Consider the following 13,073-nt stretch of genomic DNA (forward strand, 5'->3'; position numbering starts at 1 on the left):
GACAATTGTGCTCCATATTGTTACGTCTTACATTGCATGCGGCTGGTTTTCTACAGCACCCACAACCTAGAAGCCATTCAAACCAATGTGACTGAGGGTTCAGGCAGAGCAGCAGGGTGCTGGCTTGCCGCTGGCCAATTCCCCTCCCCCTTTTCCCATCCTTTCCCCATTCCTCTGTTACACCAGTTTCTCAGACCATCTGATTGTTCACTGAATGGCTGGGAAGACACAGAAACTCCAAGAAAGGATTATCAGCATAGAAATTTATTCAATTTCAAAATAATATGGTTCTATTTAGAATACTATAATAATTATCTAAAGCAAGTATCATCATTGGCTCTGAAACAGGTCTAAAGATGTCATTCTTTTGAAGTCAAAAATATGCAGTAAGAATGTACAAGGAAGGAAAAATATAAAAACAAGTTTGCTGAGTATTGGGAATTGTTACAAGAGGGACACACTAAGATACTGTAACAGAGTCCAAATTAGAAAACATACAGCAAGTTCTCCTGCTTTATCAATTCCCCAGAAAATAACTCAGTAACCTCAGTAATGCAAGACCACCACCACCTGGTGAACAGGACAAGCTTGCTGAGGGACACAGGTAGTAGCTCACTGTATTCCCCCGTTCTCTAACTCCTTCCGTGCACTGAGTTCTTTTTTTCCTTTAAGATCAATTTTGTCCGGTTGGAGAATATTTTATTTTGTTTGTAAAGTGGTATAAATAATATCCTGATTGAAGTAATCAATGATTTAGCTGAAGATGCTCAAGGATCAAACTTTTGAGAAAAGTCAATCAGCTAGTTAACAGAGACCACTGGGGGCTTGCAGAAAAAAAATTCAGATAATGTATGTTTGCTAAATAGATAAAATTAAGCAGTAAAAAATGGGTGAGAACCCATTTAACTGTGACCTAGACAATCCGAAGCAGACAGGTGACCTTTGATTAAACTCGTTTACTTGTGGAGTGAGCGGTGGGGAGGCTCCGAGACAGAGTTTGGTTTCCAAGAGTGTCCAGGGCCAAAGTGCCAACTCAGAAGGTCTCCTCCTCTCGCAGGAACTGGAACACGGACGAGAAGTCCTTCTTCGAGTAGCCCTTTGCACACATCATCCTGTAGATCTGATGGGCCTGGCTGCCCAGGAGGATTGGGCTCTTTGTGCTGGTGGCGGAGTCCTGTGCTAATCCCAGATCCTAAACCAAACAAGGGCAGGAGGGACACGCTGAGACGGGGAGGAAGGCTCATTTTGAACTGTGGCTCCCCAAGGCTTTGGTTTCAAAGAAGAGAAAATGAAGTCTGAGAACAAAAGATACTTATAAACACTATGGTAAATTATATGTATATATACATTTTATAAGTGCTTTCGCTGATAAACTGCTGCCAAATTGCTCCAGCCAGAAACTTTGTCCCCTCTTCTCCCCCGCCGCCCCACTCCTCCGCCTTCCACCAGACCAGTTTGTTTTAACTTTGACTTTGCACAAGGGTGAGATCACACAGGCAAATGCTTTTGCAGGATCTGCAGAAGCCTGTATGCCCAAGCCAAACCCCACTGTGGAATTACTGGATATCCAATCTCTTATTCAACAAATATTTAGCAGCCACTATGTGCTGGGCAGTGTTCTAAGTGCTGGTGATACCCAGTCACTGTTCTATGCTTACTGTCCGGGGGAAGACAGACACCAAAACAAATCCTAAGATTCCAGACAAGGGCTGTGAAGAAAAAGAAAGCAGGGTGAGGGGTTAGAAAGTGATGGACAGCAAGGGGGCGGGGGGGGGGGGGAGGAAGGGAGGAAATGTTTAGGGAAGACCTCCCTGAGGCAAGACACTGGACCTAAGACCTAGACGTAAGGGAGGTAGTGAGTGCTCTGGAGAGCTGGGGGAAGAGTTTCAGGCATTTGAACAGCAAGGTCAAGGTCCTGAGGTGGGACATGGTGTGCATAGTAAAGAAATAACATGAAGCCAATGAGGCTGAATTAGAGCCAGCCAAGGGGCTGGGAGGGCACGGGGCCGGACGGCAGAGGTGGAGCACGGAAGCTTTCATGTCTGCACTTGAAGTGCAATGGGACAACCATCTTCACGATGGCCCTTTAGTGTCTCATAGACCTCATCCTCACTCTGGAAGTTTCGGAGCACAGATGGCTGTTAGAAAACAGACAAAGTTAACATTATAAATCTTCTATAGTTAAACTGTAGCTAACATATATCTACTACCATAAAAATGGAATCTTGTCCAAATTTGAAATATCTGGAGTACATGGCAGATAAGACAGGTGTGGATAACTGAAACAATATTCCCCTTATTTCATTTACGTGTGATTTTATTCGAGCTGCAAACAAGTGGCAAAACCAACTTGATTTTCTCCTTACCATTACCACGCTCACTTCCCCCACCAAGCGCAAGTCAACGAGCAGTGAGAGGGGAAAGGCAAGAAGCAAGATGAGAACTAGTTCTACTCTTTGCAGAACGTACTTGATAACTGAGCAATCACTGTACCATCCACTCAAGAGAGAAAATGATTCAAAGAAAAAACAAGCAGATGTTAAAGAATGAATTAAACCTCTAGCTTCTTAAATATGTATGATGTCACAGGTACAAGCATTATTTTGTATTTATTTGCATAATATTCACATGTAAAGGGTAGATCTGGAAAATCTACTTAACCTTCAATTCTTCTATAGCTTCGACTAAAAAGCAAGTTGAATTATCACTCGCACACTTAACAAGCGTGGGAGTGCTCGTGCGCTGACAGGCAGGCCAGCCTCTTGTCAACACCATTGAGCTGCACACCTGTAAGATGTTTTTATTTTTAAATGACAGAGAAAAATCCACATAGGAAGATGGCACTTAAATTTTTAACCTAGTAATAAAACTAGAATATAAGAACTCAGCAAAAATAACATATTGAGAAGACAACACTATTGAGAAAAAAAATTCTAATGAGAGTCTTTCAAAGGAGCAAGTAAATTATTATCCCAAATAAGAGTTCATGAAACCAAAAAAGGGAAACGCAAATGCTTTGGTGGCTGCTCCCTTAAAGCATGAACATTCTTAAAAGGAAGAGGTGGCCTTTCAGTCAGACCCGTCATCCTAAGTGTTAGGAAAAGAAGGCGTCCTTTGAAGCTTCCTGTACAGAATTTAAACAAATGAATATCCCACTTCACTCATCAAATAAAGTATTTACAAACTCATGAGCTCAGTGGGTGATTCAGGACAAATATAAAACAACTGCTAAAGGCTTCAATAAATTAATGGAAGACCAACATATGCTTTACAAGGAAACAGATATACTGGGGGAGTACCAAGAGTCATCATGATTTTCCATAAGCTGCTTCTTAGTGCCCATCAGGAACAAGCTTCTAGGTTCTGGAGTTCAGAAGAAAGATCTAGTTTTTGTGTTGACTATGTCCTGAGTAAATACATACAATGTGTTAGAATTTTATGAGGTAAGTCCTAGAAATAAGTGTATAAGCCTCTACTTCAATGGCCTGCTAGCACTGTGCTCCCTAGCACCGTGCTCCCTAGCACCGTGCTCCCTAGCACCGTGCTCCCTAGCACCGTGCTCCCTAGCACCGTGCTCCCTAACACCGTACTCCCTAGCACCATATTCCCTACACCATACTCCCTAGCACCATGCTCCCTAGCACCATGCTCCCTACACCATGCTCCCTACACCATACTCTCTAGCACCGTGCTCCCTAGCACCGTGCTCCCTAGCACCGTGCTCCCTAGCACCGTGCTCCCTAGCACCATACTCTCTAGCACCATACTCCCTAGCACCATACTCCCTAGCACCGTGCTCCCTAGCACCGTGCTCCCTAGCACCGTGCTCCCTAGCACCGTGCTCCCTAGCACCGTGCTCCCTAGCACCATGCTCCCTAGCACCATACTCCCTAGCACCATACTCTCTAGCACAAGATGTAATGGCAGTGAAGTAAAACACCTCTTAGTAAGTAAAGCCCCCATCTGCCCAACAAGCTACTATGGCTTTACTCATTGCAGCACTGAGGGCTCTGTAATCTCTATCACTTTATCGGCACAAATCTAACTGGCTGTGCAGTGTTTTTGCTAACAGCTCTCTGAGGTAATGAAAGATTTTTAAAAGTTCCTCTCTAAGTGCTCTCATTCTAAGCAAAATTAAGAAGTACTCTTCCTTGTAAGGGAAATGACAACTGCACTTCATAGAAGAAACAAGAATAAAACAGTAGTATCCATGTGTTCCATACTGTGCTGCCTTATGCTAGTAGTTGAAAAAGCCATTTTTTATTATCAAGGAAGTCATTTTAAAAGAAGGGCCTTTAAAAGAAAAGTGGCAGATTCCTCCTGGGCAGGGACACTGGAGAAAACGACTCAAGAAAAGGTGTCCAGCTGAGTAGAGGAGAGCTCCGGAGAAGAGTTCCCGGATAGAGCCAGCCCTGCAGAAGAATGGGGCTGCCCAAATCCACCCCTTTGATTAGAAGCCTCCTCTCTCCCACACTTGACCTGTTAGCTGCTTCCTCTGTTGGAGCCCTTAGCAGAATTTTAGGAACTAAATGAGCTAACGGGTCACAACCCACTTCATACAGATACCGAAAGGACACTGGGCATAGTGTCTCTTTCATTCTTCCATGTGCCCTGACAAATCCCCCTGCAGAGCTGATGAAACAGGGCACCCTAGGGGGCTACCTTCTGTTTCCACCGACAGCCCCATGGCATAACTGTAAAAGCCCGTGCGGAGGATGTGCACACCTAAATACAGGGAGGGGGGAGGGGGGAGGGAGGGAGCAAGGGAGGGAGGGAGAATTAGACCATTACACATTTCCCCTCTCTTGGAAAACCTCTGCATTTACCATACCTTAGCCATGAGTGTTGTTCCGAATCCACCCTGATAGTTATTAGCCGAGGGAACTCCATCCATCACCCCAGGTACAGGATTGTAAGTGTCACTTGACCAACACCGTCCTGAGCTCATATTTAGGATTTTAGCCAATAGTTTTGGGTCAAGCCCTAACCTGTCAAAGGTCAAAGAAAAGAAGTGTTAAGTGTCAAAATCCACAAGTCACGTGTGACTTATCTACCTATGGGGATGCTCCATCTTCTCTCTCCATTTATTTTATGTCTTCAAAAATCAAAGCAGATGGGTGAGAGTGAAGAATCCAATCTTAAATTATAAGGCATTAAGAGCTAGTGATCAAACCATTCTGAGCCAGACCTTCTGCAAAGAGAGAAAACCTTCCGCACTATTGTACTTCTAAGAAATAACACAGTCGCAGAGAAGTGCTGTTGGTTTATCACACGTGGGTTTTCTATGGACATCATGCATTTACGTGTCACAAAAGAACCTTAAACGAATATGGATCATCTAAGTTTTACATTCTTTATTCACAAATGATATATTTCAGAAAGAAATATTGACGGAGAAACTATGTGTCATGGGAGTCTGTGTGCATTTTCATGTCTGTTTATTCTTTTAGCTTTTCTGAGAACACATGCAAGAGATGAGCCATGGGCAGTAAGTGAGCTTAAGAGAAGTTATCGTTATCAAAGAAGACCTTTCTTCCTGCAAACTTCTCCTTGTTTATTAAATCTCCTTCAGACAATCTTGCTTATGAAGCAAGTCTGCACCGAGTTGTGACATATGCTATCTATTCGGAGACATGCATTATAGTTCTGGGCCAACTGCTGATAAGGTTACTGATCCTGATAAAACAAAGCTTGCCCAAGCGGAAACATCATTTGTTCTATCACTGGGCTGATGGCATAAACGACTGTTCAATGTGGAACCGGAAAAAAAAAAAAAAAAGAATCAAATGCTGTATGACTTTGATCCTAAGTCTCTTAATGCAGTTTGGGAAGCACAGTTTTCCGAAGTATCACTAAATCAAGTTTCAAATAAAACCTGCTGCTTTTTCTTAAAACCAATCTCTTCAAGAATTAAAAAAAAAAAAAAAAAGACTGGAAAGAGACACATATAAATGTTAAACAAGCTGCGCATTTTGGCATGTTTAAGTTCTTGTTTATTTAGTGTGTTCAAAATATATGTCTGCTTACTTCCAAAGCTGAATATCATGACCAGTAAACATTCTGCCTGTGTTAGTACAGGGGGCTTGGGCTAATAGCCAACATGTATATGGACTTGTCATGTAATAAAACTGTTATGTATTATTACATGACATGCCATCTATATGAATTCATATGGTGGGTCCTGTTATAATGAGAGGTTTTTCCTAAGGATTATAAAAGGTATCAAAGACCCAATCGAAATTGGCTATCACACATTCTGTCCAACTGTAGACTGCTGGGAAGAAACACAACAGTTTCATTCATTCTTTTATAAAGATCAAAGTTTGTTACATGTATAGTTTGCTACCAATGCTTTCTTTCCCCTTTCAAATAGAATTAGGCTCTCAATACACTGTTGCAGGAGGTGACTTTGGAGAAGAAAAAGCCAATGTGCTTAGGGAAGAACTGTGAAAAGTAAACTCACAAATTAACAAGTTAATTTGTGCAACTGCCGATATGTTCTCTAGGCACAACGTCTAATGTGTTCCATGAGCAAGAATATTTTAAAGACCCCACAACATCGCTTTTCCCTTCCATTTGGAATATAATTTAGGGGTTTCCTAATTTAGATTCTTTTAAAATGGTTTATCACATTTAAAGCAGCAGAGTTGCTCCCCTCTTTACAATTAACCAGGTTATAGGTAACAGTACCGCCCCACAGTTTGTACTGCTAAAGAAATTCATGCCTTGTCTGTAAGCCTCACCAAAATGGTGAGCAACTTAGGGGTATCCTTCGTAAACCCCTAAGTTTCATTTTTCTTGAACGTTCAAGGGAAAACACTGGCACTCATTCATGGAGTCCTTTTTGGTGAACACATTACCGTTCAGGATTTAGGAGCACCTGAGGGGCACGCGAAAACGAGGCAGCAGTTGTTGCGTGCTCACCTCTCAATCAGCTGCCTCCCACCATGCTGATTCCCTTTAGGAGATGGCGACTCCCTCTCCGCTTTTCCTCCAACCACCCCCCACCCCCCGCCCAGCATTAAAAAGAGCAAGTTAGAAGTGTTTTGCATTTCATCTTTCTGGAGGTTTTTTCACCGGCACATATATAACTGACAGTTAAAATTAGACATGATATTAAAATCAGTTGCTGGAGTCCTCTGTCTTCCACTGAAACCAGCTCGAATACACAGTAATTGTCATTCAGAGAGTCTATCCTAGAACGTCATGCTTCACTGGAGAAGACTGAGTTTCCATCTGAAATCAACAAATTAATCCAAGACAGGTATCTGAAAGGGCAAGTTTAATAGGAAGCAGCTACTGGGCTCTCAACCATGATAAAATGTTATTGCTGTTTCCCTGTAAATTGGCTGGGAACATATGATACTTTCTGCATAAGAGCCCCACTGCTGTTCAGGAGATATACAGCTCAAGCCGTCAAAAGGATGACAGTCTGTCAGTCCCCATAATAACTTGCCACTGGATGTGGTTCGTGAGTGCACGCGTGCATGCATGTGGCATTGCAGTTGCTAGAATATTCTCTGATATAAACAGAATGAATTCATTGCTCTGACCGCATATATAATGCAACTCATATAAACGTCACTGTGTCAAATCTACTCACCTTTACAACACAAGAATTTTAAATGAACTATTGAGAGAAGTAAAAATGCATAAATTGTAAAAAAAAAAAATTAGAGAATTCAAATGTTTACCTTCGCTGTAACCAAGGCTTTTAAGGGCCAAATAAGTTTGTTCACTTTATAATCTCTGTATCTATCTATACTGTCTGGTTTTACGTAAGAACAAAGCCAATGATTTCACTAAAGTGAACAGCTCTAGAAGTGAAACATCTAAGACCATGTCAATCTTAGTCAATCATTCAGTGACTCAGCTAATGCTCACACAGATCTTCCCTGTGCAGGTGCTGTACCTGCTGTACCTGGAGCCAAGGAGACCAGAGTGAAGGCGCTAAGTCCTATGACTGCCCTCCAGGAGTGGGCCAGTTAAGATACACACCCAGATACCTTTGACCTGAGGCAGGAGAAGTGTCTGCCTCCCTCCCTCCCTCCCTCCCTCCCTCCCTCCCTCCCTCTTTCCCTCCCTCTTTCCCTCCCTCTCTCCTCTCCTCATCCCTTGACAAATCTTCATTGAGTGTTTATTATGTGCTAAGTATGTTCTTAAGATATGGCAGTGAACAGACAAAGCCATTCCCCTTCATGTTCTAGTTGGGAAGACAAAATAAACAAACAATCAAACATACACACACACACACACACACACACACACACACACATATATATATATATATATATATATATATATATATATATATATATATATATATATACTGAGTGGCCAGATTATTATGACCACCCCATCAGTACTTCGTTGGGCCACCTTTTGCCTTAAATACTGCAGCGATTCTTCTTGGCATTGACTCCACAAGATGTTGAAAGGTGACGCGAGGAATCTGACACCATGCCTAATGAATAATAGCACTGTCCAGTTCTGTGAGGTTTGATGGTTGTGGAACCAGCTGCCTGATGGCTCTTTGAACTTCGTCCCACAAATGCTAAATTGGATTGAGATCTGGTGATTGTGGGGGCCACGTAAGCAAGGTAAAGTCTCCCTCATTTTCTTGAAACCACTCCTGCACAATATGAGCACCGTGGCATGGTGCATGGTCTTGTTGGAAGAAGCCATCTCCATTGGGATATGCCATCAACATGATAGGATGAACTTGATCAGCAACGATACTTAGGTATGTTGTGCTATTCAGATGTTGTTCCACACGAATTAAAGGGCCCAAATCATGCCAGGAAAACATGCCCCAAACCAAAACACTGCCCCCACCAGCTTGAAGGATTGTACTCATGCATGTGGGGTGCATGCTTTCATGCTGTTTCCGCGAAATTCTCATCTCTGCCATCTGCATGATGCAACTAGAAAAGTGATTCATTGGACCACATGACTTTTTTCCAATGCTCGACTGTCCAATCCTTGTGTTCCTGTGCGAATTGGAGACATTTAACTTGGTAACTGCAGACAGCAAAGGTGTTTGAACAGGCCTTCAGCTTCCATATCCCATACAATGCAGTGTACGGCTAATTTGCCTACAAATGTCAGGTGGTCATAATAACCTAGCCACTCAGTATGTGTATGTGTATATGTATATGTATATATATATATGTGTGTGTGTGTGTATACACATACACACACACACATATACATATATATGTCTTATGTATATAAAATGCCATCTAGTGAGAAGTATTATGAAGAAAAGGCATTCAAGTATATTCAATTCAAATACTAACCACTACCCCCATGACATCAGTCACCACCATGTACTGAGCAGCTATTATGCGCCAGAATCTGTTTTTAAAGATTTACATGGATTAACTCATTTACTCTTCACTACAACCCTATGTAAATATACTATTATTTTTGTCATTTTATAGATAAGAAAAGCTTAAGTCGATGGCAGAGCAGGGATGCAGACATCAACTGATACCCAAACTCTCACCATCCTCTGAGTCTCACTGGGCCACGTGGGTAGTGAACTTGATAGCCAACCAGCCAATCTAATGGCATTTTATCAGCTTATTAAGAAATTGGGTCAAACTTTTACTCCAAACCTTTTGCCATTTGCTAAATCTACGAGGGTATACACTTAAGGCCTCAGTCATCACAAAAACAACACCAAACAGGCAACATCTTCTAATGGCAGGAGTCCAGAAACTAAAATTATTCTTCTGGGGAAAGTTTTCATCTTGAACAGCCTTCCAGAAGTTCAACTGTTAAGCTTTTGGCAGAAGAAGATAATATGGTTGTTGCTGGAGGGGCCTGGGCCCTGGTTGGTAATGCAAACAACTTCTACCACCACTACTGAAAATAATAATAATAATAAAAATTCCCGGTGGAGCAAATATAAAAACAACACAACACAACTCAACTATCAATGCTGGTGCACAGGGACAAAAGCTCTCTAATGCAAGCAGGGCACTGCGAGGGCCATAAAACTGCATCCCAACCAGAGCCCAATCAGAAGGGAGAAAGGTCTAGTAAAAAAGAACCCCAAAATACATTTGTATACCAATATTTTTTATAGATTACTTTTTTTATAGCATTTTAAACTTTCACTAACATCCATAAAGACTCACTGTAAAAGATCATAGAGTCAATAAGAGTTCTTAACTGTAAGATTTTCTTCTTCTTCTTTTTTTTTTTTTTTTTAAAAAGGAAACCGTGTTCAGGAAAAACGCTGACTTATGAGAACAAAATTAATCAGAAATGATCACTTCATAGGAATAGGTGGCTCAATTTGTAAATGTTGACATTAATGCTCTAAAAATGTTCACTTTGGAGTGAACAGAATATAAATGTGGCAGAACCACTTTGATGCTGTACTACTTTGTGGGAATTTACTACTTGGGAATTTATGCTCACTGATGCCAATTTTCTCTTTCACCTTGCAAAGCTCAATAAATTGTGGCTGCTCTCTACACTCTATTAGAGAACAATCCTGTCATTTTAAACCATGTCTGTAAACCATGAAGAAAAGACAACAGCAGAAGCAATCATTTTTAGGACTTTCAAATCACTGAGAATCTTTGTAAGATAAATTGATAAAATCCTAATGCTATGAAAATAAGGAATTCATTAATACAATCTGAAGAACCAGAAACATAGCTCATTGTAACAGTTAGGTAAAACCAACAAGTTCTTTGTGTTCAAGAAGAACACACAAATATACATATATCTGGAACAGTAATGTCTATAGAGTTTTGAGAAAAAATTAAATATTTGAAAGTTCTTATTTCTAAATATTATTTTTGACATTGTGGATCAAAGCCAATGATAAGGAAAATTTTATTTATTGCTTCTGCTTTTAATATTTCTATTTGGAATTTTATCACTTTTCATTTTTTATTTGATAAACCACTCTAGTAGCTAGTGTATACATTTCATTGCATGCATTTCATTCAATTCATTTGATTTTCATACTCTTATTTTTTTGAGATAGAGAGAGAGAGACATCAATTGGTTGCCTCTTGCACTTGCCCTGACCAGGGATCAAACCTGCAACCTGGTGTACCAGAAGATGCTCCAATAAACTGAGCCACACTGGCCAGGGCCATACTATTCTTTATTAGCTGGTATTTGGAGTTGGACTTCCACAAGCACTTACCATACAGAAACTTCATTTGAGAACGGCAAATGACCATCTAATAAGAGTTTTGCTGGGAAAAGTATTTGAGAAGTGCCAGCGGCTACATCACTATGCCTAAGGAACATCCTGACTCAGTAATGCTCAAGGTAAGAAGCGGAATGTTAAATAACAGGCACACATAAAGAGGGAAATGTCAGTACAGTATAACCTAGGTTCATCCAGGCTTTTACTTTTTACTGTGTTTTCATTTATATCCGGAAAAAATGAAGATAAAATTCTAGAGATGAACATGCATACTAATGCTCTAATCTTACTGTCAACACCAATTAATTTTGTATGCAATTTTGGTGCCAGAAATTTATATTTTCTTCCTCCATGAAATTAGTCTAGACATATAAACAACTTACTAATAACCAGTTTTTCAATTATAATAAGTGACCCATAGCCTAAAGCCGACTACAATACAGAAATAACAATGAATAACTTCCTATACACACTACCAGTTTTATTAAAGCTTTGTACAGATATGCTAAGTTTACCATCTTACAGACACTCAATTTTAAAATGTAAATGGTACAGGATATTGATAAACCAATTAGCGCTGATGCAAAGCAAATTCCTCTTTTATCTCAATTACAACATGACAACTTAATAGGTCAAGATAGTTTAACATCTGAGACAAGGGCAATTCAATAAAACAACAGCATCTTGATATGGTAATTAAGAGGAAATGTGAATCCATTACTATGTTTTAAAAAATATCTCAAATACTTAGGCTCTTTATATTGCTTTCATCAGAAGCTGTGATACAAAGTACCACTCTGATCTGTTATATGTTTGGTATGTAGTTTTGGGAAGTGTGAAAAAAACATCCGAATAAAGCATACTGCTCTTCAAGCATTCTCTAAAGTAAGAAATATATATTTATTAAATTCATTAAATAAAAACATTAAAAAATTAATTAAGTGATTAATCAAATGTAGCATTCCTAACCTCCAAAAAATTACAGGCTTAAGTTAAGACATTAACCTTAAGCATTCTAAGGGATGATCATCATCGGATGAAAAACAGAATTCCTGAATCACTTTAAGCAAAGTATGAATGTCATCTTATTTTAATGGAAAGATATACCCTTAATGTAAAGTGACAAAACCAATGACAAGTTAAAATGAAAGATGTATGCCATCCAGTTGATCCAGGGAATAAGCAACTACAAGCCCCTATAGAGTAGGTATTGGGGACTATATTTAAAATAGATACATAAAACCAGTCATGGGGCAGCATAACACTTGAATTCACTACACATTAATGCCGTGTTTTATATAAATTTGTCCCACACTGCCAAAGCATGTTTAAATTTTATAGTAAAAGTGTTTCTTGCATTTCAACCTAACAGGAGAAATGGAGCTTCCACATAAAAAGGATAATGTGACTTCGAATATACAGCACAATGCAGTTTATGGCTATGGCAAAGAATATTCATGCTCTCCAGGGTCCTATTGGTTGTCAAATAAGCAAAGTCTATTAAAGTTCAATAATGAAGTACTTTCAAAGTGTTCCTGGATCAACTCATTTATCTCATGAACATTTTTTTTCAACATCAGAAAAATCAAAGCGGAAAGCTCATAAAAATGGTTAGCACGTGAAAATGCACTATCCTACAAACCTGATCCCAAGATTCATAGCTTCAGCGGTTCCAATCATACTAATAGCTAACAGCATGTTGTTGCAGATCTTTGCAGCCTGAAAAGAAATGGAGTACGTAGTAAATACCTTTATGTTCAAGTTATAACTCACAGGAAGCTTTTCTTCACCCAATTCCACATACTTCTTTCTAACAGTAAGAACATTCAACAGTGGCTTCTCTCCACTGGGAAAGGAACATGGCGCTGTGTGCTTCCCTCTGAGCCTAACACAC

The 13,073-nt window shown here is 40.1% G+C and overlaps 1 protein-coding gene across 2 annotated transcripts in view; it reads right to left on the reverse strand.

The window, feature by feature from the left end:
- Nucleotides 1-248: 248 nt before the first annotated feature.
- HIBADH (3-hydroxyisobutyrate dehydrogenase) overlaps nt 249-13,073 on the reverse strand; it is a 102,056-nt gene continuing 89,231 nt past the window's right edge. The window contains exons 6-8 of one of the 2 annotated variants that reach the window (XM_080666434.1): nt 12,822-12,898; nt 4,832-4,988; nt 249-1,192 (exon numbers count right to left, since the gene is read on the reverse strand). In XM_080666434.1, coding sequence (XP_080522560.1) covers nt 1,034-1,192; nt 4,832-4,988; nt 12,822-12,898 — 393 coding nt within the window. In that variant the 3' untranslated portion in view covers nt 249-1,033. Of the gene's footprint in view, nt 1,710-4,831; nt 4,989-12,821; nt 12,899-13,073 lie in introns of both variants that reach the window. The other variant, XM_080666435.1, reaches the window with a different exon arrangement.

This window comes from Plecotus auritus, assembly GCF_963455305.1.
Source record: "Plecotus auritus genome assembly, chromosome: 4".
Classification (NCBI taxonomy): domain Eukaryota; kingdom Metazoa; phylum Chordata; class Mammalia; order Chiroptera; family Vespertilionidae; genus Plecotus; species Plecotus auritus.